The sequence below is a fragment of the Acartia tonsa genome, chromosome 1 (assembly GCF_053477335.1).
Source record: "Acartia tonsa isolate MP-2025a chromosome 1, ASM5347733v1, whole genome shotgun sequence".
Classification (NCBI taxonomy): Eukaryota; Metazoa; Arthropoda; class Copepoda; order Calanoida; family Acartiidae; genus Acartia; species Acartia tonsa.
In genome coordinates, this window is record NC_137260.1 from 42,328,541 (window position 1) to 42,355,850 (window position 27,310).

At 33.7% G+C, this 27,310-nt stretch overlaps 1 protein-coding gene across 2 annotated transcripts in view; it reads left to right on the forward strand.

Annotated features, from left to right (window-relative positions):
* Nucleotides 1-27,310, forward strand: part of LOC145319827 (cell adhesion molecule Dscam2-like) — a 181,333-nt gene that overhangs the window by 111,623 nt on the left and 42,400 nt on the right. For both annotated transcript variants that reach the window (XM_080162204.1, XM_080162195.1), the window contains exons 41-43: nucleotides 20,205-20,290; nucleotides 20,844-20,939; nucleotides 26,078-26,162. In XM_080162204.1, the coding sequence (XP_080018330.1) occupies nucleotides 20,205-20,290; nucleotides 20,844-20,939; nucleotides 26,078-26,162 (267 nt within the window). The remainder of the gene's footprint in view (nucleotides 1-20,204; nucleotides 20,291-20,843; nucleotides 20,940-26,077; nucleotides 26,163-27,310) is intronic.

Here is a 27,310-nt window from a genome sequence, read left to right on the forward strand (position 1 = left end):
AAATCCTGGTCCAGAGCTAATGTTATAGCATGTACCTCTTGAATTTATTCAGTTATTTATTAACTCCCCTACCATCAACTTCTCTTTCTGGCTTTAAAAGGTAATGACTTAGTTGTTTGGCATGCATTGTAGTTTAAATTTAGGCCCCTTAGTACTTAGCATGAATTGAGCTTAGGCCTTGTGTTAGAACTCTGACACTTAGCACAATTCACTGCTTGGGACTTAGGGCACATTTCTGTCCTACTCTACTTATAATTTTAACACTTATCCTGTAAATATTTTCATACTTAACTTATGCACTTGTAATATAAATACACTTTATAAAAACATTTTCCTTCCTTAATACTTAATATACTTATATAATTCTGATCGAATATCAAAACCAACCATTTATTCTTAGGTTAAAGCAACATAATACTTCGCGTGGGTCTTTTGTTGAGCTTCCACCAGCTCAACCAAATTCATATTAAACTTGTGGGAATAGAGGGTTAAGCATTCTAAACAAGCGAACCGACGATGAGAATGTCTATGTGTATTGCATTAAAATTAGGTTTTAGTAGTACTCATAGAAGAGCGGTCTCCATACCTAAATATGGACAAACGCCCCATTCGCACACACAATGGTGCAACTTACCGGTTGTATCTTGGAAAAATTTTACTTCATAAATTTTTTTTCTTTTTTTTCCTTACCATACCCGAACCGCCTAAGGCAGGTATTTTTACCAAAATCGAATAATTGTAGTTATGGCAAAATCGGATTTTCCAAAACCTGTGAAACTATTTGAGAGCAAGGTTAGGACTATGAGGCGTTTGAAGAGATAGGGACTGAAAGGCACGACACAAATGCAATTGAGAGCCTCGTGTACGAGCAGTTGCACTAGCTGACACTCTAGAGGCCCTAGAGAATGCTAGCATATTTGTGGCCATTGGTCGCCGCCCTATAAGGACACTCGCACTGGTTGACACTCTAGAGGCCCTAGAGAATACCAGCACACCGGCACCTCCATGTCCGCCTCTCTTTAGTAAAACACTCGGGTTGGAATAATCTATGATTGAGCTATGTGCAAAATTTTGATTTTTGGACTTAGTCAGAATTTTGAAATTTAGGAGTTGTGCTAGGTGGCGGAGTATATATATAAATCTTCGGGCTTAGTATGATTTTTACTTATTCGAAGGTTCTCTAAGTGTTGAAATACTTGAATCTTTGATACTTAAACCAGAACTTATTAAGAATCAAGCATGGAGTAACTTTTCATTTATAAGCTATCAAAATACTATTTGTAAAGGACCATTTTGAACTGTCTTGTTAAATGAAAACTTAGGAGCAAATCTTATAGAACACGGGAAACGCTGTTAGTTGGGATACATATTGTCTTTGGAGCCATGTTTCTGAAACAATATGCCGAAAGCAGTTAGTACTCTTGAGTCGTAGTAAAGGGCCAAAAGATTATTACAAACTTGTAGCATTTATACTCAAGTTAAACTGTACTAATACTTTGGTACCGTTAGAACCGATTTTCTGAGATTTGCACTTACTTATACATGCCTAGGACTTATATTCCTAATGTAATTCTGATTTATATGCGGATGTATCAAAATAACTATTTCCTCCAAAAATTTTGAGTCAAAACAAAATATCTCAAAGTCTCAAAGATATTCTCAACATCGATCGGTTGGAATGATATAAGTATAAACAAATTACTGTATGCAATCAGCAATAATTCCAGAGATTTTCTGATGCTCTGAGCAAAATACTCCACTTTTGGACTTAGCACCGTTCTATTTCTTTTGTTACAGAGAGAATTTTGAATCTCTGGACTTATAGTAATTTTTATGAAATTGGAAACTTGGTTGGAAATTTACCAAAATTCGGACTTGTAATAATTGCAATTTTTCCAACTAGATTAACAAATTTCATTTTCCACACTTAAGAGAAAATTTTGTTTTAGAGTATTTCTGTCTTAGCCAAAATATTCCAATTATGGACTTAGAGAGATTCTATTTCTTTTGGTGAAGGATAATTCTAACACTCTAATACTTTATGATTTTAAAATCCTTAACTTAGCGAGATTTGCACTTAGTCAAAATACTCCAATAGTGGACTTAGAGTGATTCTATTTCTTTTGACTTAAGGGCAATCTCTAAAGTAGCTTTGTGAATGGACTGTTAGGAAATTTTTTTGGACTTAGTCAAAATTCACTAATTTTGTACTTAGCATAATTTCATTGAAAAGTAGTGGACTTAGTCAAAATTCACTAATTTTGTACTTAGTATAATTTCATTGAAAGGAAATTTTTTTTGGACTTAGTCAAAATTCACTAACTTTGTACTTAGGATAATTTCAATAAAAATTTTTTTTTGACTTAGTCGAAATTTATTAATTTGGCACTTAAGATATTTTCATAATTTTTTTCCTAGGCCAAAATTTATTGATTTTGTACTTAGAATAATTTCATTAGAAACTTTTTGGACTTAGTCAAAATTTTCCAACTTTGGACTTAGAGTGATTCTATTTTATTTTGACTTAGAAAGTTTTAATTCAATCTTAACAAAAAAAAAAATTTTTTTTGTTTGTATATTCCTTACAAACATATACATAAATACAATAAACGGTTCACTCAACAATAAGTAGGACATGAAAACTAAATTTTTACTTGCTTTGCTAATGCTAAAATTTCTATTTCATGTGCCGCCAGAATTCAACAGACAACTTGAGAAGAGTTATAAACCATCAATCATTAGTGATAGTGAATATTAGTGATTTAAAAGTATAGTCAACAACCTAAGCCCTATATGTAATTAAAAAGCACACTTATAAGAGACAAAGTTCTAGTAACCAAACGCAGCAAAAGGTTGCAGCAGCCTATATTGGGAATCTTGGGACGTCTCTAAAAGAAGTAGCAAGTAATATTGGAAGTACTCTACTGTCTTTATAAAAATCCGGATTAAAACAAAGAAAGAAAAAAAATTTTCTTTTTATACCATTGAGAAAATTTAATTTTACTTAGGATTATTAGCATAAAGACTATAACCAAGTAAAATAAAGTGTGTACATATAGTTCATAATCTTTATAATCTAAAATTGTTACCATTTAGAAAAAAAGTGCACTAATTCAGCTAATTTGATTTTCAATAATATTTGACCAAATAATAACACCAACCTTGTAGTCTACTTTAAAGAGTTTGATTGACAACTTCCAGCGTATAGATTGATCACCTTGCGTAGGATATCACACTTCAGTAAGACACATAGAATATTGTGTTCTCACTAATTAAGTGGAGCACATCCGGTCTATAATAACCTTGAAAACAAACTGATTATATTCATATATATAGGACAATCTAAATTGAGTCTCAATAATATAGTTATAAGGATTGAAATCACAAGTGAAGCCCCATAATAATTCGCGAATAATACTTAGTAGGATTGGTAGGCATACCCTAATACAACTATAAGTATTGGGTGCGAGATCTTTGATATTCAGGCAAAACTGTTGCAATACTATTAGAATATAGACGATCCTTTGGGAGTGAACCTTAGTAAGTTATATTCATAAAGCCTTACAGGAATAAGCAGATTGTAAGCTACATATCCTTAGAGTGGAGTAAGAATTCAACAAGGATTATAAATTGCTGTTTTTCTCAACAATAACATTTGCTAGGAAAAGTCGACGCCTAAGCAAATAACAGTTAATTTGTGATAGTATATTAGCATACCCAAATTAACTTCGCTGCAAACCTTAACATTCTATTTAACTTTATAGCTAATTTGTATAGCTAAACAACCCACATTAGCTTTATAGGCAAATATAGAATAAATCTAAGTAGAAGTGTTTCTACAGTTGAGCTTAATTAAGGATAATAGTGCATCAGCGCACACTCCAGAATAAGATTTAAAGCTCACTCGCAAGCATTCACGACGTAGAAACAACTGTAGGTGAAGTAGACAATACATACTCATCTATATTTAACAATTTTAAAAGAAAAATTTGTTATTGTAAACAATTTTTGATTGTTTTAACTTTAGGCGCATTAGTTAGTTTCTTCTTGTACCTTTGCTATTTAAATCCTAAAATAGTACAACATCTCATAAGCTTCTTTAAAGAACTCATAGAAAGTTTAAAAGCTTTAAGCTAGCTGTAATGCCATTATTTAATAAAAGTAAGAAAGATGACAACGCTGAAAAGGCGAACACTCCACGTCGAGGACGCTCGACGACGCCTGGAAGAAGAACTCCATCAGCTGATGCAGCTTCTGCAGGAGATGATACACGAAGGGAGGAACCGATGCCCAACCAGGAGGAACCAGAACAGAATGGTGAGAGAACCAAGACGCCAGAACCAGACACGGAATCTGTAAGATCCATACCTATGCGCGAGGACTCACCAGACGCATTGATCAGAGATCGATATGTTAGAGCAACACTATCAGATCCTCTGGGAAATTTCCTGTTCCCACAATTCCTGGATACAATAAGACTTTGTAACCCCAACATACGTGTGGACTCAGAAATGATGAGGAACTTCTGTACCAACTACACACAGAGTATGAGGGAATACAAAGAGGAACAAAGACGTGAAGTTGAGTTAGAAGCCCAGCGTATTGTACACGAGGAGAATGACAAACGCACTCAACGACACTTCAGTAACTTCACCAACCAAACTGGAATTAAACCACCAAGCAGCTATGCAAGCAAGAGCACCCTAAGCAACGATCAAAAGCTTAAGTTAGCCAATGGAACCTTCCCTCTCAAGCATTGCTTCAAAGGAGACGGCAAACCACCTTACATTACTGATTATCTATCAGAAATGAACACTGCTCAGGAATTATGTAACCTCTCAAGATCAGAATTCGAAACCTTTATGCTTAGAACCACAACTGGCGAAGCATATACTACTATCCAGCAGAGTTTCAATCTTGGACTATCTATTGAAAGTGTCTACAATAGCTTACTGCTACAGTACGATATACTCATCAGCCCACAGGAAGCTCAAGCTAAGCTGATAGCTTTTAAGGGAACCAAAGCCATGTCATTCCCTAAGCTTGTCAGTACCATTCAGAATCTTGCCAGCAGAGCCGCTGTTCACTATACAGACAAGAAGGAATGACAGAATGTATTCAACATAACTGCAGTGGAGGCACTCAAACGTAGCTTACCAACAAATAGCTGCAATATAGCATCTGAAAACCATCACAATCTCAGACATGATCTTGGAAGATCCCCTACATATCATGAGTTGACCGCTTCCATGTATCCTAGAACTGAAGACCTAGATATGGACCTACAGCAGAATGGTGTATCAGCCAGTTACAATGGAGATTTGTCGCTTCATAAAAAGACAAATAACACCAACTACTCACATGACAGGGATACAAGAATGAATAGAGACAAACAGCCTGCTAAAGTTGCCGCTACGTCAAGCTATTATAAAAGGCCAACAGTTAAAGAAGTTACTGCTAAACCAGCCTATCCTAAAACCTACAACAGAGAAAACAGGGATAATAGAGATAGACAACCACAAAAGAACACCAAACAAGATTATCATATCTCCTATGGTACATCCAATAAGCGCTACTGCGGTGCATGTGGTCAAAATTCCCACAAAATATCAGATGGATGCAGACTACTGTGCGATGACCAAGGACGACAATATCAAACAGCACTAACATCCGGATACTGCCCAAGCTGTCACAAGAAGTATGGCAAAGACCTATACCACGCTCAACACCTATGCCCTGGACGACCAGCAATGATGGAACTGTACCATAGTGGTAAAGTAAGACCTGGTGGTGTGTTTAGACAGGCATATGAAGAATGGGTTGAGGCCAAAGCCAATGGACAATCCAAAGAACGTGACAGAACAAGTAGGGTTAACGCTATCACCGTTCGAATGGATCCTAATGACCCCAAGATTTTAGCGGTAGATAGTTCGGCAGCTATCATGGATGAAAACAGGAAAATGTACCTGAACTGCTCCGGCTGTATGTCAAATGGAAACTACGATGTATACATGACAGCTTTGTTTGACTCAGCAGCAGACAGAAATATCATGTCAACCAGCTATTTTGGTATGTTATTTGGAGTACAACAAAATGAGGTTAAGAACCATCTGGAAAAGAGTGACATGGTTCTTGTCAGCTATTCTGGACACAAAATCCCAGTAGCTGGAGAAATAACTCTCATGATTCGCCTCACACAGTTCTCAGGCATCTATAGACCAGTACCGTTTATGATTGTACCTTAGGAACACAAGAATGTCACACCTATGATCATCGGAATGAATGGCATTAGAGATCTCCAATTAGGGTTGACTTTCGTTGCGGACAACCACCCGCCAGCACCATATCTATACTCTATGTTCCATCCTGGGAGAGTACTAGATAGCCTGTTCTGTTCTGATTATGAATTACAACTCTGCACAGGGACAATTGACAAAATTGACTCTAATGAAACTCAGACTATAGAGATGAACATCAACCATTTCTTCAACTTGGCTCCTGGAACAAAAGTCATTCTCAGCGATGACCACATTGCCAATGATAGAAATGGAGGAATCAAAATTCAGCCTGGACAAACGCAACTGACTGTCAACAACCGAGGACAACTCAGTGGAAGAGCAATGATAACAAATGTCACTGAACATGCAATCACTAACACTGTTATCACCGGATACTTGGAACCAAGCAACCAATTTGTAGTCAAGGAGATCACCACAGACTTTGATTTTACGCAATCATTCCTACACAATGTATCTGTGACAACTGAGCTAGACGAGATTGTACAAGCCCTGGAGCAACACGCAGAGAAAGCTAATACTCCAGCCGTCAATCAGATCTCACTAGACACCAGAAACAACTCAGTTCAACTCTTATAGCTACCAAAATACAGCGCCATCAATCTGGTAGAACGATCTTTTCCTTTAGCTGATGGATATATACCGAATCCTACAGCTATAAACAATGACACTCCAGTACCAGGAGTAGCCTTATCTGACTACCGTTCTAATATTGATGAAATTCTAACTACACCAGATCCTGAAAAGAATAAACTTTTTGAAAATAGTGATGACGTTATTGAACTTGGCTTAAAACATATAGCTGAATCTGATAACCTCATGGACTATGTAACAGAACCTACTGGCTACAGTGTACCTAAGGACCAGTTTGTTAAACCAGAGGATCTTGTGGTGCTGTCAGACTATCCACCAGAGGTAAGACATTATATAGAAGACATATTCCTAAAATCTTACCCCGATATCATATCTACACATTCTACTGATAGAGGTAACATGAGTAAATATCTGGGCAATTATACAATTAGACTAAAACCTGGTCAAACTTTACCCCAGCATAAGAAATTATATTATTTATCACCCGTAGAGAAAATGCAAATGCAATCTATCTTAGAGTTTTTGTTAAAGAACGGCACCATTGAAAGAGCTAATTTGGATGGGGATTCCTATAACAACTATGCAAGCCCAGCTTATCTGATTCCAAAGTCGGATCAGGGGAGCTGTCCTCGTTTAATTGTAAATTTTCAACAATTGAATCCTTGTCTGCAGTCTGAACCTGCACTGCTACCCACAGCAGAAAATTTGATTCAGTCACTAAGGGATAAATTTGTGCATAGTAGTAGTGACATGGCTAACGCTTTTCATAGTATAACGCTAGAACCTTCTTGCAGAGACCTAACATTGTTTGCAACCCCATTAGGAGCTTTTAGACACGCATCCTTACCAACTGGCATTAAGACTTCACCTGAAAGTCTATCACGATTTATGGAAAAGATATTACACTGGGAATTGGTTTATGATGATAATGGTAATGTTGTAATGGACGGTGATTTAGCCAAAATGGTATACTCACCTATCCCAGAAGTCCAGCACATTTATGATGATTTCATTGTCTCAACTGAACTAGCTAAAACTAGATCAGAATCATTGAATATACATTTTAAGATTTTGAAGAAAGTTATGGGGAGAATACACACGCATAAAGGAAAGATTAGTTTAAAGAAATCACAACTTTTTAAAAGTAGGGTAAATTTCTTTGGATTCTTCATTTCGCATAATTATTGCTGTGTAGATCAAAGGCGAGTACAAAAACTTCTAAATATTCCCATGCCTACTGATATTACTATAATGAGATCTTTTATGGGAGTACTACAAAGTATGCATAAACATTTAAGATTTGATATTATGGCTCCTACACATATTCTAACTTCACTTACATCTACTAGATTAGGTAAAACTTTTGTCCCAACTCCAGAACAAAGACAAGCATTCGAAGATATTAAGAAAGCTTTAGCTTCAGGACCAATTTTTAGCAAATTAGTTAACTTATCGGCACCTAAGATTATTTTGTCAGATGCAGCCGGCACCTCAACTGGCTCATATTCAGCAGTCTTAGCGCAAATAGTGACACCAGAATTACAGGCTAAAACCCTACCCCCTGGGCTAAACTTCGATGATCCTGTGCACCATGTTATTTATGATAACAGATTACCAATTTTACCCCTACCTTTGCAGATTGAAGGTGAAAACATTAAGGATTATGCTAAACGTATGTCTGAAGATGGACCGCCTGAATTTGAATATTTGGCTAGTAAAACTTTGGGCTATCCTGAAGACACTGTACACAATAGTCTTGGGATATCTTTACAATTGCTTTTGGAACTAAATAAAGTTCAAACACCTTTGACCACCATCCTGCAAAGAGCATCAAAAATCATACGTTCTACGATGTTGAGACAAAAGTATATTCAATTTGTATTTAATAATGATAGGGATAAATTCTTAGAATTTATTCGCAAACTAGAGCATGGATATGTATACCTAGATCCGCAACAACTCATATTTGAAGCGCTTAGTGTAGCTATGTACCGCCCTGTGATAGTTATCACAAATATAGAGGGTGTCAAACCTGTCACTCAACACTGTTCAGACAAAACAAAACCCCCTTTTGTATTTTTACTATATGGACACAAGGAGCAACACATAGTAAGACCCGCAATGGTTTCATCAACCAATAGCTTTAATTTAAAATCTTTAGCGTCTATGTTTGAAATTATTGCATATACCTCAAAGAAAATTACCGTTGCTGAGTCAAGATTACATATCATAGACATTGAAATCCTAGGGATTATTTACGCAGCAAACTCGTTTAGAACTCTAATAGGTCCAAGCTGTGAATGCACTTTGTTAACAGACGCAAAATGTGCTTACTATCTCTTCAATCCTAAAGCATTAACAGCCGTTAATAAATTGAAGAGGTGGAATACCACTCTGTTAACTCTAATACCGAAGCTAACAATGTCTTTCTTGAGAGGAGAAGACAATTTGGCAGATTTCTTAACAAGGGCATATAAGGCTACTTTACCAAGCATCAAAAAGGTGGCCCTACCTAAATTTGTTAAATCTGGGTTTGAGGATAACTTACCCCAATATAAAGTTTGGACTATTGAAGAATGGACACAATTCATTATAGATAACCCCGACTATTTGGGTTATGATGAACAACCCCCACAACCAAAGCAACAAAAGCCCAAAATCACCATAAATTCTCTTGCCGCAGAACATAGAGTTATAGGCAAAGTACTAAGACCTTTGGAAATCCTAAAAGAAAGGATTAGCATAGAAAATATAATTGCAAACCAAAAAGAGGAATACTCTGATATTTACACACGTTGTCTAACCTCTAAATCAAACACCTACACTTATAAAAGACAGAACTACGAACTTAAAGATACGATTCTGTTTACAAAGATTAAAGGAGATTTAAAAGTTTATCTCCCAACCATATTATTACCAGTATTAGTATGCTATACTCATCTTTTGTTAGTACATAGTGGAGAAATTAAAATGCTTTTGAATATGCAAAATTTCTTCCACCCTAACCTTAAGAAATATGTTAGAAATTACACTAGATCTTGTTTAAATTGTCAACTTCAAAATTCATCTACAAAACTAGAACAAGTAGGAACCTATAGTACAATTTCAAGACCTTTTGAATGTGTAAGTATTGACTATATACAATCCTTACCCCCCTATCGTAGTTATAATCATATCCTCACTATAGTCTGCCAACTAACAGGAATGATTCTTGCATATCCCATGAAATCACTCACATCCCGTGAATTTATAGATAAATTCATGTTTTATTTCTATCCTAATTTCTCCCCCAGACAAATATTGTGTGACAATGCAAAATCATTTCTAGAAAAGCAAAACTTGATATTCTTTGCTTCTATTGGCATCCGAGTTTTGTATTCTACTGCATACTTTTCACCTTCTAAAGGACTGGTGGAAGCTAGCAACAAAGTAATAAAATGGCCAATCATTAAAATTTTGGCGCAAGACTCAACAACCTCATGGTTATATCTACTACCGTTAATAGTCCGACAATATAATTGCACTAAAATACCAAAGACTGGATTTTCACCCATGGAATTATTATTCGGGACACACAGCTCCCTGTCTAAATTGTTCTTTGGAGCAATAAAACCGGATGAATATCACCCTGAAATAGCTCGCACAGAAGCCTATGTGCAAGACCTCTCAGACGGTATACAAGAAAACTTGGACATTTCAGCAAAAGCTATTGAAAAGGGAAGGGAGGCAAGACTAAAGTATATTAACAAAACCCGCATACACAAACAATTTGATATAGGAGATCTTGTCTTGGTTAGAAATAACACTATTACACCTGGTGTTAACCCAAATCTTACTCCTAGCTATCATATTTCACCCTATAGAGTTTTGGATGTAAGCCCTAACAGTTGCACGCTTGAAAGAATTTCTGACAAGAAGACTGAAATATTTAAATACTCTTTCAACGAAATCAAAAAGTTCAAGCCAATTGACGAACATTTTGACACCCTCCCAGAGGAAATAAGGGGAATTATTACAAAGCCTTATAATAAACTCACAAATCAAGAGATAGCCACATTAGTTAAAAATGACACACTTCCGCTTATATTCCCGGTTAATTCAAAGGATCCGCAACCAGGAATACGCGCACACTCACCCTTAGAAACACGAAAACAAGCGTCACAAAACAAGAAACCATTAGACTCTGATTCGGACATAGAGGACTCAAGTGCCGATGAGGACATGACACTAGATTCCGTATTTATTACCGGAGGTCGACGACTTAGGAAAATAAATGATAGACATGTCAGATTTCGGAATGGCACAAGTTCACAACCATAATTTACATTTCCATTTACCCTGTAAACTTGTGAACAATATGATAATATGTTATTCTAATCTGATAACTAAGTTATCATATTCATGAAAAAATTTTTCCCACTCAAGGTTATATATCCAGTGGTAAAATATACATCTTTTCTCTTCAGCAGGGGAGACCAACTATATGCAATATACGTCGACTAAAAAGTCGATCCCTTCAAAAACACTTACATAAAAAATTGCATATAGAAAGTTTTGATTCTGTATAGGCAAACAGAGTCAAACGATTGATACAGATTGTACAAATATACGAATGTTACGAATGTTAAATACGCACCCTGATATATACACAAAAACTATTTAAAACATTTAATACAAATTGTATAAAGTATACAAACATAGCAGTACTATTAGGCAACCTATATATATATATGCCTTGAATTGTGATGAGTTGATTAGTTATTAGAAACTATAACCACTCTACATACAAAAAATATGTCAAAACTTTAATTATAACTTCGGACAGGAAACGCCCACTCAGAATTTTAGTAGTAGTGAACAATAACGATAACTTAAATTTTATCCTGAAATTGAGTCAGTTTACTATAACATATCCACAAGTGAGGAAATCACCAACCTTGTGAAGTACTACAGTTACCACATAACACGTAAGTCTTAACAGAATATTTTACAAAATCTATAAAATGCAAACTAGATTCCGAAAGCCTATGCCTAGATCACAACGAATTCTACATGAGACCTTCGCGAACCTAGTAGAATATTGTTATAACTTGCTTACGATGATTAAAGAAATGTTATCGTTTAAAATTAGTTGTGGAATCAGCCAACCTAGTCGTATTGTACAATACTTGCATTGTCGTATACTTAGAAACACTTATAGAGACGCATACAACCGTTTGGTTATACGGTATAGACAGCAAGAGTATAGAAGCCGACAGACTATAACAGACGAATTACGGGCAGTAGCACGCCAAATAGAGAATCTGAGAGACACAGTCCTCCTCATCTCTGGACATTGTACTCTCCCCACTATCCACGAAGAGTAAACTAGATTAAAACTGATTCTTATAATCTGACTTCTAACAATGACGTACGGACGTATCCTAACGATATAAAAGTTTTGCATATGATAAAACCTCTTGTACATATGTGTATTGATGTAAAATACTTATATTCTCATATATCTCTATGTAATTATTGAAAAATTTATCTTAAATAAGAGCGATAAAAACGGTAGGAAATTAATCGCATAAATCATAGCTGAGATATCAAAAAGAACATAGCAAGAAATTTTGTTATTTATAAAAGTTATCATAAATCAAGTGAATGTAAGCTAGTTTAAGCACCTTGTAAAAATAACACTTTAATTATGTATCTAACTAAATTAAGGAACAGACAGTAATACTTATAGAGTAGCTACGTAAACGGGAATTGTACACAACAAATACTAAATCAGTAAATAACAGTGTATATGCTACTTAAAATCTCTATATTTATTTTAACAAAAAGTAAATAATCTTTAGAAAAGGTATAAAATTTTTGACAAATATTTTTCTTTGGTGAAAATATAAAATTAAATCAATTTTGAAAACAGAACATAAATTTTTCTTTTACAGTATTTGAAAAACATTATGATAGTAAGAAGATTTCTGACAATTTAACATCTTAGTTAATATAATTTGGACATAAGCTGTATATTGGCACATAATAAAACTTCGAGATCGTTAATACTATTAATTGAACGTTAAATGTTGAATTTGTATATATATAAAAGGCACATAGCCTAACAACAAGCCAATGTGAGCCAAAAAAAAAAAAATTAACTCTACTTGTTGGAAATAAGACGTAGGTTTAAATTTAAAGGGACATAAGAACACTTTACCTCGAAACATTAAGCTTTATGACTATTGTATTGAAATTTAAAAGGGATGTTAAGCTCTATAATAAAAAAAAGGGGAAACGCTATTTATTCTAAGCCTTATTAATTAAATAAAGCTTCCTTAATGAGATCATCCGCTCAATGATATTACTTTAATTACTCGAATCACAAACAGTCTCTACATGAGCTTCTTAAAAATACTTGAATAAGCGTACTTAAATAACTTTGTCTAACGTCAGTCTCTCAGTCTACTTAGATATTGGTTACAAAAAAAAAAGAATATATGCTATTTACAAGTCCGCTCTATATCACAGCACAATTAAAATTCACGATTAATGCACAGGGATGGATATAAATGAAATTTGAAAAAAAAGTACTGAGGTGCGAGTTCGATTAAATATCTATATATACATAACCCTTAAAAGCTAACAAGAATGAATAAACTGTGACATAAGGCTGTAATTACAGTTGTTAATATACTATTGAGAAAAGAAAAAAATTAGTTCGCTTACGAAGAAAGTAATTGAGATTGAATGAAGTTTTAAATTATGGGCATAACGAAAATACAACCTTATAATCATTTCCTTACATACTAATATCCTTACAGACTAAACATGTATATACATAACATAATGGCAGAAGTGTAAATTAATATTTAGTTTTGTACAGTATAAAAAGTCATAACGTCTAATAACAAAAGTCTTTACTTCATAGTGATCACTATTTTGACTAGTTACATAAGAATTAGAAAATCTGTAAATTTAGTCACATGTTGTCTAAACTGGTCATTGTCTTAAAATTTGTATGTCATATTCAACCAAGCTAACAGCGCCACTTTACGGCGTACGTTTAGGGAACGTAGGACCCCGACGCCGAGGGACTCCCTCAACGCCGGAATCCTCTGTCCTGTTATTATCTGAGGAACGCGTTGCTGAATCGAAGCTATTCTCCGCCGACGTTATCTCTTCCAAAATGGCAGGAGTTGGAGTACGCATGGAGCGGCGCAGACGTTCCAAACTGAGAACTCTCAGTGGTATAGGGTACTCGATCTCATCACTCACCGCATTAAATCTAATGGGCGGGAGATCAACATCCTCGATATCGTCGACCAGTGGGACTATACTAGCCACATCCTAAAATAAGAAAAGGGACATTATTAGACAATCATCTTAATAAACGTTCACAAGAAATGTATCAACGCTTATCCATACATGCTTGCGAGTCAATCCTTTTTAGATTATTAAATAACTTATCCATACTCTTAATGTTGACCATTAGGAAGGAACTACACCATAGTTAAAGTAAAATTATTGTCTAAAAGCATAGCTAACTGAGCTAAACAGCCTAGTCTAAGTTACGTAATTTTTGCAACAAAGAAAATAAGAATATTATAAGAGCTTATCAAACTTACCTCAGACAAATCAGCTGCAGATGGAGACTCAATGCGACTAAGGCACATAATAGAGCTCAATGAAGAGCTATCGCTGGACCCCTCAGCTGTCCTCTCAGTACTGGCCCGATTACACCTCCCCATAGTTGTGTAGAACCGCGTCAGGGGGATTGAATTTGTCGCCTAAAATATAATAGATTTTATTAGTTTAATCGCAACACCAACAAAGAATCTAGGAAAATCAGGAAATGAGAATGCCTAAAATCCTGTAAAGCTATATGATTAGGTAGCGATTCGACCCACTTTATAATAGAATTAAAATCTTAAAACGGTTCAAAAATGCTTATGCAACCATACATTTTAAGATTAATATTCTACCAATAAAAGAATTTTAGTTGCAAATACCTCTAGATACGTGTACAAATATACAGCCTCTTTCTGAAAATTAATATAGAAAAACTAAAGCATGGATACTTACATGAAGACGCTCTGATTGATCAAAGATCAATGGACGGAAGCCAGGACTTCCCGACGGGGTGTCCAATCCCGCAGGCACATTACTTCCAGTAACTCGATCCTCAGTGGCAGACAGGCGGTGTACAGCAAACAGCCCAACTCTGGATCTCACTTCAGCTGGAGTTGATGGACTAGCAGAGGGAGCCTAAAACAAAAAGAAAACATTAAAGTCTTGATCTAACATTTAAAACCCCAATGAGAAACGTGCGGCACGAGCAAACTCTCAACCTTCCCAGAGGGAAATAATATTAGTTTGCTAATTAAGATTTTAGTAAATGTTAACTGGTATCTCAATTTAATTGCGGTAACCGAGCGGATTTCTCTGGTGACATAAAACGACGACAAACGGTGAGCGATATATATGGAAGAGCCGAAAGTCAACGTTGAGGAAGTGAGAATAGGACAGAACAACCCTGCAACATCATGATGCTTTATTAGACAAAACGGGTGGCTATACAAAAAAAAAATATACAAAACAGAAAAGAAATATACAACAGAAGAAAAGCTCACCTGTGTATCTGACAGAATATCATCCATCACAGAGGACGCGGCTTCATACATGCCTGTATCCGACGGCTCCACAGTTGGCGACGTAACTCCAGATCTAGTCCTGTTACCGCAGTGAAGAAGCTCAATGGTCCGGACGCCTATATCACGGAGGCGCGTACATACATCTCTTATCCAGCGAGCCAGCGACCTGTCTGAGGTGTTATCTAAACGAGTTAGAGTCTCAAGCCCTACAGCACCGAAGAAGACCACTAAGAGAGCACAAGAAAATAAGCCTAAACCCAACAACATGTTGAACAAGCCATCCATGTTGAGTGCGTCCAGACTCGTCTTCTGGTCTCTCCTCGACTCGGCAGACCCAGAATCACCTCCGGCAACATCGTCACCAATGTCACCGCAGGAGTTCTGCATCACCGAATTGAGGAGAGACCAGATGATTTGTATCGTTCTACTAAGCATCAGTGATAGATGCTCGTTGCCAAACACCTCCCCTTGATCCCTTTCGGACTCTACAGTATCAAAAGTACTCCCATAGTCATCAACGTCAGCAAGGCTTGGCATCCCAGACGCGTCGCTGTACACTGAACTCGAGTCGTCTAAGGAGGTTTCGAGAAGCGAGGAATTGGCGAGAGTGGCCGCAGCCGCTCTCATCGACTCCTCGAATCTCTCCTTAATATTCTGATGCGCGTCCAGGCTGTCCGGAATATACATAATGAGCGGATGTAAATTTAAAATAGAGGACTAGTGATTCTGAAAGGCAATATAGTAAAATTAATTTTATGAAAAAGACTGTACACACGAATATTTTTTTTCAGTATTTTAAGCAACTATGGTTGAGCTACCTAACCATTAAAACTTTGATTTATCATTTAAAAGTAAAATTTATTTAAGTTAAAGAATATGTAATTAATCTTACATGATTCAACGCTTAAAAATAGCTATCGTTAAGCTATTCAAACATTAAAACTTTGTTTTATTAGTTAAAAGTAGATTCAACTAAGTTAAAGAATGTGTAATTAATTTTACATGATTCAACGTTTAAAATTAGCTATCGCTGAGCTATCAAAACATTTTCAGTATGATGTATCAAGCAACTAAAACTTATGTACTAGCTAAATCCGAATATTTTCAATGATGTTTTAAAAGTACCTACGATAAAGCTAGCTAAATATAATTTTTGTAAGCGACCATTTTAAAATAAATATGGTTGAGTTACTTATAACGTAAATAACCTATTAATTAAACATCATTATGATTGAATTAAGTAAAACGAAAATCTTACTTTAAATCTATAGAAAAATTGTTTTAGAAGATTCAAGTCAATATTCAATAAATTTTGATTACAAAAAGGGCGCTGTAATCAAAAGTTAAAACGAATAAAGTGGTGGAACATATCTGTGTTAATATAAGTTTTGCTTACGATGAACAAATTTAACTTTTGCAGACAGAAAACGTAAACAAAACAAGGTACGTCAATCTACCTGATAATTCAGATATGTCCTATCAAAACTGCAAATATTATATAAAACAAAATTGTCATAGATTGAAGATATACCCATATTGTTTCTAACCCACTTTCGATCAAAAATATAGTGATAAAGGCTTTATCGACGAAGAAAATAAGATTCTTGAGTCTTAAATAGAGGCTAACGAATGCAATAATGGGCATATCAACAATCTATAACATAAAAACATTTATATAAAACAAACGGGTTACTATATTTTATCACTTTTATATAAATTCTCTTGGAATTAGCGGTAAAATTAAACACTCGAACGCAAGCTCCGCTCGCAAAGACAATTGTTGATAAAATGAGCATAATTATTGGGCCGCCAGCTTTTTATAACCTCGCTCAAATCCAACCCCTATCACTTTTGACCGCCCAAACATAAACAAAGGGTTGACAACTTATTGTTACGTAAAATTTAATTACGGACATCGAACGATATATTTTGTAGATATTAAGTCTAAAAGGTATACTTGACAAGCGATGTAATGTAAGACATTAGTCTTTAAAATGATTAAAATTTATTTGTGTTAAAAATAAAATAAATACAGCTAATGCCAACAATGGTATAAACCATATGTACATATACAAAATATACAAACAAGGGTTACCAACTATTGTTAGTAAAACCTTATACTTATACATATATACGAGTAATGTAACCAAAGAAATTAATACGATATGTAAATACTAATTGTACTTATAAATTTTTATATAAAATATTGTTTAAATTCAGGAAACAGTTATATTTAACAGAAATAGAGATAACTAATCAATCCATTATAGGTCTATCTGTAACGAAAAGAATTTCTAGAATATCCCAGGGATAAAATGATTAATAAAAGGTTATTAAAAGTTCTTTTGTTTAGATTACCATAGCCAGGATACCCCAAGGAACCGGTTGGAGCACGCGCACTAACTCTTTTTAGGATCTACCATGGACCCGCCTGGAGATAACCTAGATGATCATGGAGTATTGGAGCCCTACCACCACCCTACCTTGGACGGATTGCGGTTGTGTTCCTGTCAATACCTTGACGCTATAGATGAGAACAACAACATTACCACCACACCAGAGTACGATGGATTCTCAGAGAACCTGTCCATCACCATCAGGAATTTCTTGTTAAATACAGCCCTGAATACCAGAGAAGATAGTAGAGTGGAGACCGATAGTGACATTAGCTCCAGCAGCACACTATCCCTCTCTACCAATGACCTCAACCAACTCTACTATGACCTGGAAAATCACTCAATCACCCTGGACGAGAATGGCAACGAGGTAGCACAAGTGGATACCCTTGGCTACATATCTACCTCACCCCCAACCTCAGTCTACACTTCGAAAGAGAGCATTTCACCACCTAGTTCATCATCAGAAGAAGCTGAACTATCCAGAATAACCAACGCAAAAACATTTATTGATGTGACAATGTTAGATAAAACTAAACCCCTCAAGAAAAGAATGTATTCTATTTGGGAGGTTTATCATCTTGTATACCCAGCTATGAAAATACGCAAAGCTTACTTTCTTAATGGAAAGCGTATTTAACTTAGTTTGGAATACATTTATAGTTTATTATATATGCCTATACTGGGACTACTAAACTTTTTCTTTTTCTCTTTTTTCTTTTTTAACAACTTACCCCCATTGGAGATGCGATCCTCAATTTTCAAATTCTTTGAACGTACATATGAGACTTTTACAGAAATGCTTCGCATCCACAACTATCTATCTATGCTTGATATAAAGTCAACACTTTATAGAGCATATTATGAATATTTGATTGACGCGTGCCCTGCAATTATCTAGTAGCACTCAGGGGCAAGACACAATTACTTTAGCTAGGCCCAAGGCATTATTTGTATCAATTTATGCATTCATAGGCCTATCTTTACCTATATGACACCATATATGGGTAACGCTAGCCTATTCATGGTTATCTGTATGTGATTTGCTAATAGTATATGTTTATTAAAGATATTATGTTTATTGTTAATGTAATCATATAAACAATCAGTACAAATATGTATGCCTACAACCATGCCTGATTTACGTCACATATTAACACACAGACATTTAATTGCACAGACAAACACTAAAATCCTGGTCCAGAGCTAATGTTATAGCATGTACCTCTTGAATTTATTCAGTTATTTATTAACTCCCCTACCATCAACTTCTCTTTCTGGCTTTAAAAGGTAATGACTTAGTTGTTTGGCATGCATTGTAGTTTAAATTTAGGCCCCTTAGTACTTAGCATGAATTGAGCTTAGGCCTTGTGTTAGAACTCTGACACTTAGCACAATTCACTGCTTGGGACTTAGGGCACATTTCTGTCCTACTCTACTTATAATTTTAACACTTATCCTGTAAATATTTTCATACTTAACTTATGCACTTGTAATATAAATACACTTTATAAAAACATTTTCCTTCCTTAATACTTAATATACTTATATAATTCTGATCGAATATCAAAACCAACCATTTATTCTTAGGTTAAAGCAACATAATACTTCGCGTGGGTCTTTTGTTGAGCTTCCACCAGCTCAACCAAATTCGTATTATACTTGTGGGAATAGAGGGTTAAGCATTCTAAACAAGCGAACCGACGATGAGAATGTCTATGTGTATTGCATTAAAATTAGGTTTTAGTAGTACTCATAGAAGAGCGGTCTCCATACCTAAATATGGACAAACGCCCCATTCGCACACACATATAGAATGTACAATTATAAGATTAAAACTAGTTTTTTAGCCCCGTGGTGCCGAAGGCACCGGCTAAAAAAACTAGTTTTAATCTTATGATTGTACATTTCTATATTCGTAGAAAACTGGATATAATACGATGCTAGACATAGTTTTTTCGTATTCATGAGAACCGGTTCCTATCCACCGGATTCGAATGAATACGAGAAAGATAGTTATTTCTCGCCATAGTGAATAGTATATCAAATGCTTTGTTAACATCAAACTGCTTTAAATTAGATACTGACATTAATAATTAATATGCAAAACAATGGCCATTCTGAGAGCATATTCAAAACAGATTATGATTTCAATTGTACTTTTAACATGATAATTCATTGCAAAAAGGAGATTTTTTACAACAATATTTGCATTTTTTTACTTCAAATAATATGTCATAGTCTTTTAATACATTTTATTTCTATTTTATTTATTCCTTTAGAATTGAAGGATCCGGATCAGATTATGGAACCATCAATATAGCAGCTTCCTCGGATAAACAGTTCACCTTCATTATTCCTGGGCTAGGTAAATTTGCATTTATTTTGTTCTTGTTTTAAGTAGCGGAGCTATTTAATGATATAAAAAAAGAATTCATTATTTTAACTTTTTGTCCGAAGTTTCCTATGGCTGAAAACATATATTCTTTGTTTTTTTTATGTTTCTTACGCTATGATAGAATATTCTATTACAGATAGGTGTTTGAAATTCCTTTGGAGATTTCTATGATAATCGATAGCACCTGAAATTGAATGCTTTTACGATTTAAAACTCTAGACATCATTTATTTCTGTGGAATAGTTATTTATCGCATCGTATTTTAAACAGCTTTCTGCAGATATAAAAATATAAAATTAAGATTAAAACCATAAAAAAAATTTAGTCCCGAGATGCCGAAGGCACGGACTAAAAAACTTGTTTAAATCGTATGATTGTACATTCTTATATTTGTAGAAAACTGGATATAATACGAAGCTGCACATATTCTTTCAGTATGGCTGAGAACCGGTTGTAATCCAACAAATATTAATCGGTTTTGAAGCAGTATTGGAAAAAAATCTTGCAAATCTTTTGTGTTTAGAATGTTATACACGGTATGAGATGGTGATAGAAGTATGGAACTATAAGGGACGTGGAGAAAAAACTTCGGTCTATTCTGCCTCAACGCTGCAAGATGGTAATTTAACATTGATAATAAGCGAAGCATCTCTATGATAAGGGTATTATGTCAGTACGGTATTGACGAGATATGTATTTTAGATGAATTCATAAGCATTATAAATACGATTTCCAAAATCTCGAGTAGCAAATCTTCTCAATAACTACAAATTTAAAAAAAAAAACTCACCTTGCATATTGGGAAGGAGGGCACTAATATAGCCTTAAACCATCCTAACTCTTAAATATTAAAATGGACTAGCCTAAAACTACCCTTGGACCTAAACTGCTATAATCTAATCCCCCAAAAAGTACCGTTACTATCAAAAAGTTTGTTTAATATTCTCCAAGGGAACAATCATTATAAAAGAATCTGATTATATTTATAACCTATAATCAACAGTTATACATCATACATTTATGAATGATATTACATAGGTATTATTTATATTTATTGCATGATAATTAAGTCTACATTGTTCTTTAACAAGGACAATTATGATCTTATGTGGCACAACAAGAAAATGACAACATATTTTTTTATCCAAAATAATAATTACTTAATATAATATTACAAAAATTAATAACAACAAAAGCCGAAGAAAAAAAATACAATTCCAAATATAAGAATTAAAACAGAGGGTGCGAATATTAAGGTCTTAAGATTAAATTAAAAGCTAAATAGAGTCAATGAACAAGTCATGGCGACCCTAATTTAATGTTTTGCTTTAAATCATTTTTATCAGATGTACTTACTATTTGCTATAACATGATAATTAAAGAGTAACTGTGCTACAATAAACAATACCTTATTCATCATAACTGTAAGGAACATTTCTTTCTTTGTAATATATTCAGGACGTAAAACAAGTCTTATTATTATTATAGCTGCCATATGCTTCATATTCAGGGATAAATATAAAAGTAACTAATAATATCATAGAAATTAAAACAAGTTTTATTATTATTATAGCTGCCATATGCTTCATATTCAGGGATAAATATATATGTAACTAATAATATCATAGAAATTAAAACAGGTTTTATTATTATTATAGCTGCCATATGCTTCATATTCAGGGATAAATATATATGTAACTAATAATATCATAGAAATTAAAACAGGTCTTATTATTATTATAGCTGCCATATGCTTCATATTCAGGGATAAATATATATGTAACTAATAATATCATAGAAATTAAAACAGGTTTTATTATTAGTATACCTGCCATATGCTTCATATTCAGGGATAAATATATAAGTAACTTATAATATCATAGAAATTAAAACAGGTTTTATTATTAGTATAGCTGTCATATCCTTCATATTCAGGGATAAATATATAAGTAACTAATAATATCATAGAAATTAAAACAGGTTTTATTATTAGTATAGCTGTCATATCCTTCATATTCAGGGATAAATATATAAGTAACTAATAATATCATAGAAATTAAAACAGGTTTTATTATTAGTATAGCTGTCATATCCTTCATATTCAGGGATAAATATATAAGTAACTAATAATATCATAGAAATTAAAACAGGTTTTATTATTAGTATAGCTGTCATATCCTTCATATTCAGGGATAAATATATAAGTAACTAATAATATCATAGAAATTAAAACAGGTTTTATTATTAGTATAGCTGTCATATCCTTCATATTCAGGGATAAATATATAAGTAACTAATAATATCATAGAAATTAAAACAGGTTTTATTATTAGTATAGCTGTCATATCCTTCATATTCAGGGATAAATATATAAGTAACTAATAATATCATAGAAATTAAAACAGGTTTTATTATTAGTATAGCTGTCATATCCTTCATATTCAGGGATAAATATATAAGTAACTAATAATATCATAGAAATTAAAACAGGTTTTATTATTATTATAGCTGTCATATGCTTCATATTCAGGGATAAATATATAAGTAACTAATAATATCATAGAAATTAAAACAGGTTTTATTATTATTATAGCTGTCATATGCTTCATATTCAGGGATAAATATTAAATATATATACAGGGTGGCTCAGAAAAAAAGTTTTTATCTTCATTTTTTCCAGTTTTGTGATACAACCAGAAATAATATGATAAGATAATGGGTCCTTATTTTCTGTAGAAAAATTAAATCTTTTAATATCTCACATAATACAATCTATTTTATATTAGGCAAAACTATTATTAATCGTTATTATTGTTTAATGCTTATATTACAAAAATATAAAATTTCTAACCATTTTCATTTAAACTTATTCCTGATATTAATATTAGCATTCAGTGCAACACCTACATACAATTTCATAATATCTATACAAAAAAAGACATTAGAATTTCTCCCCTACATTTTATTCAAAACAGTGGACAAATATGAAAATAATAAATCATTAATAAAACAATTGTTTAAAAATAAAACTAGTTGCTTTGCCCCTAGCCTCTAAGTAGCGTCTAGGGTAGTAGGTAGTAAAGGTCAGAAAAATAACCTAAAACCACCTTAAGACATATGTAAAGTATCCGTGAAAAGAACAACCCATTGGAAATAACAATTTCCTATCTTTAACTTTAGACAAAAAAAACTTATTACTTTATATATAGAACTAGCGGCTTCGCCCTTAGCCTCTAGGGTCTTGACTAATGAAAATTCTTATAGGTCCTGTGAAGTCCCTTCAGAAAAATAATGTTCAACCATGTTAACAGTATCTCTATGCACATTTACTATCTATAATACAAAGTAGCATGATGCTTGTCCGTCCCTAAAGATCTCGGTAACCACAGAACCGATTGGATTCTACTCTTCAGGGATTATACCTAAAACCACCACAGAACCAGTAGGTATAATTCCTGAAGAGTAGAATCCAATCGGTTCAGTGGTTACCGAGATCTTTAGGGACGGACAAGCATCATGCTACTTTGTATTATAAATAGTAAATGTGCATAGAGATACTGTTAACATGGTTGAACATTATTTTTCTGAAGGGACTTCACAGGACCTATAAGAATTTTCATTAGTCAAGAAACATCAAACTAAAGTGAAAATGTTTTTGATGTTTAAATTTCAAAATTCTTAAAACACTATTCATTTTACAAGGGTTTTACTTATTTTATTTTATTTCCTAAAATAGTTTTTCCTGTTTCCAACCTCCTTTTTGGATGTGTAGTAGTACGTCATAAAACTATTATTATAGTAGTTGTGATTCAATTTACAAAATATTTCAATAGTTATTTATCGCATCGTATTGTAAACAGCTTTCCACGGATATAAAAATGTACAATTATAAGATTAAAACTATTTTCTTTAGCCCCGAGATGCCTCGATGGCACGGGCTAAAAAAACCGGTTCTAATCCACTGGATATTAATTGGTTTCGAAGCGATTTCTTTTGTTCTTCCAGTATACATAAAGAAAACTGACACAATAATAGTTATTTCTCGCATCGTATTATAAAGGGCTTTCCGCGGATATAGAATGTACAATTATAAGATTAAAACAAGTTTTTTAGCCCCGAGGTGCCGAAGGCACTGGCTAAAAAAACTAGTTTTAATCTTGTGATTGTACATTTTTATATTCGTAGAAAGCTGGATATAATACAATGCTAGACATGGTTTTTTCGTATGGATGAGAACCGGTTCCTATCCACCGGATTCGAATGAATACGAGAAAATAAATTACTCAACTCAATTATTTTTTATGTCCGTCATTATAAGTAAATTAGCAAACAAAACTATAACTTTGGCCATAATAGTGCTAATAGAATAGTTTTTGAATTGGGCAAGTTTTTAAGTTGATTTTAGAGGGCAATATAATTTCTATATATTTGTATGTCTTTTCATTATGATTTTTCAATTCAAGATAATCTTAAATTTGTCTAACTTTGATCCATTGTGAAGATCTAAACATTTTGTAAATTATTGCTAGAACAAAGAAAGGATGCATCAAGCAATATCCTAAACTTTCAAATACAAGCCCCGCAGGCATAAAAGGATATGTAATATAGGAAAAGATACACTTAAATGAATATGGCTTGATAACCTATGAATACTTTCCAGTATGGCTTCAAAACCGATTAATATTCGCTGGATTAGAACCGATTCTCAGCCATATTGAAAATCAATTTTAGCATCGTATTACAGACTATTTTCCACAAATAATAAACAAAATCATAAAATTAATACCAGTTTTGTAAACTTGAGCCTTTAGGTCCGCGGGGCTTTTTTCTTATAATAAAAGCGGAAAGCGGTCTATAATTCAATGCGATAGATAACTTTTTTAATATTTAAAATTTATGTATTTAATTAAGTTATTGATGATCTATATATTTATCCCTGAAAACTCAACCCTTTTACCCTGGGAGAGAAAAATTATTTGAAATCTAGAACACTGGAAGCATTTCACCTTTGATCAGAGAGATTATGGGGATACATAAATGCCTAAAAATATATGACTTTCTATTTATAAAAACTGTAAAAGTATAATGTAATATGAATAAGAAATAAATAAGAAAAACAGTGATATTTGCTTAAGTTCTAAATTGTAGAGTGTTGAACAAACATCTTACGATACAGCTGGCCTAACTAAAAAAAATTGGATAGGCGTTAGTAAAATTGGATATGATTCATACGATTGGTTTAAAAGTTTGGCCACCACAAGGTTGGAACCAACCAATCAAAATTCAATAAGAAATAACCAAATTTTTTTAGTCAACGAATAAGATGACGTGTACTTTAATCATATGTCCCCTCCTTTTCATATATTTCATAGTTTCAATTTTAGTTTGAATGAGTACAATGATTTTTTTTGAAGAATAAAATTTGTAGTTTGACCAACCAAATGTTAATTTATGTATTTATGTAACAACACCTATGAGAGGATGCATTTCTCTTTGATTGAGCATTCATACCATTTAACTTATGCTCATCTGCCCAGGCAAGCACCACAAAAGGGGAGGGGGGGGGGTACAGGGTGTAGCACCAACAAGAAAATTTTGATTTTTTTAGTATAAATCAGGTCTCAATTTTAAACATTCCGAAAGTCTTTATTATGTAAACTATATGGAGAATTCTTAAGTTCAGGTAACAGAAACTAGCTGCCGTACATTCATTAATACTAACTATGCCTCTTTTTTTAATAAATGTTATTTTCTTAGCTCCCAGTGGCAGCGTAGAAGATTTGAAATGTGAAGTTCTGTCATCAACTTCCCTCAAATTTACATGGAATCTTCCTTTACAAAGGTCAGTATTTATATTTGTAGTGCAACTACTCTATAATATGGATGTGCATGTTTGTCTGTCTTTCAGTCGTAGTCACTTACCTAAATGTGTGTATGGATTTTGGCGTGACGGACAATTGTCAAATTGAATATACTCTGGTCATAGAGTAGAGGCGCATATTCAATAATGTCAGTACATATCATTTATCAGTCTATCATATAAAGTTTACTTGGTTACGTCAGGTATCTGAGAGATAAGAAAGACAATGGTCGATAGATTATTGTGCATCCATTATGATGATTTAAAAATTACCCCTACTGCAGTGGTTGAAAAGTTTAAAAACTCAACTTTTTGAACAAACCAATCAAAATTCAATAAAATTCCCAAAGTTTGTTAAGCCAACCCAAGGTACCAAGAAGGTCATAGAAATGACGAGAAACCATTGAAAAAATTTTCCCTGTGGTAGAGTGCGAAAAATAGTGTAAACTATTTTGATTTTCTACCCACTAATATTTCACAAATGTACTAAGGGTAAATTTCATACATAGAAACTGTTGGCAGAAGATTGATTTATCGGCGATTTTCTTATCCCTGTACCCCGGGAATTTGTATGTCTAACAAACTGAGAACTCTAAATCATAATCTTAAACCATTTTCCTATGTGTCACTAACCCCTTTCCGGTCCAGGAATTAAATGGGTGTGGGATGGTTAGATAACCCAAAAAATCAAATAGGGTGTCCTGATGGTATATAATATGTAGCTGCTCCTAAGAAATTTAATCATTCTGGCTGGCTAGTCATTTTGGCGAAGACTGCGTTTTAATAAAATAAAAGAAGGGATTATTTAATAAATACAACTAGTATGTTTTAATTAGAACAAATAACGAAAAATCGATTATTTCGATTACTCTCATCTTAAAGTGATGATAATTGTTAATCACTTGTGGAGTAAATATTTTATCTTTTAAATCAAGAAATATAAAAACCTTGATATAAGTTTTTACATATTGCTGTGTCTTTATTTTTGTTGAAATGAATAATCCCTTTGCTACTAGAATCTGTTGTCATATTAAGTTTGTGTATACACATAATATTCGGTGCTACAAATAATCTTGTACATATTTCAGCAATCATGTAAAAAAAAATTTTAACTTTATGATGAGAGTTTA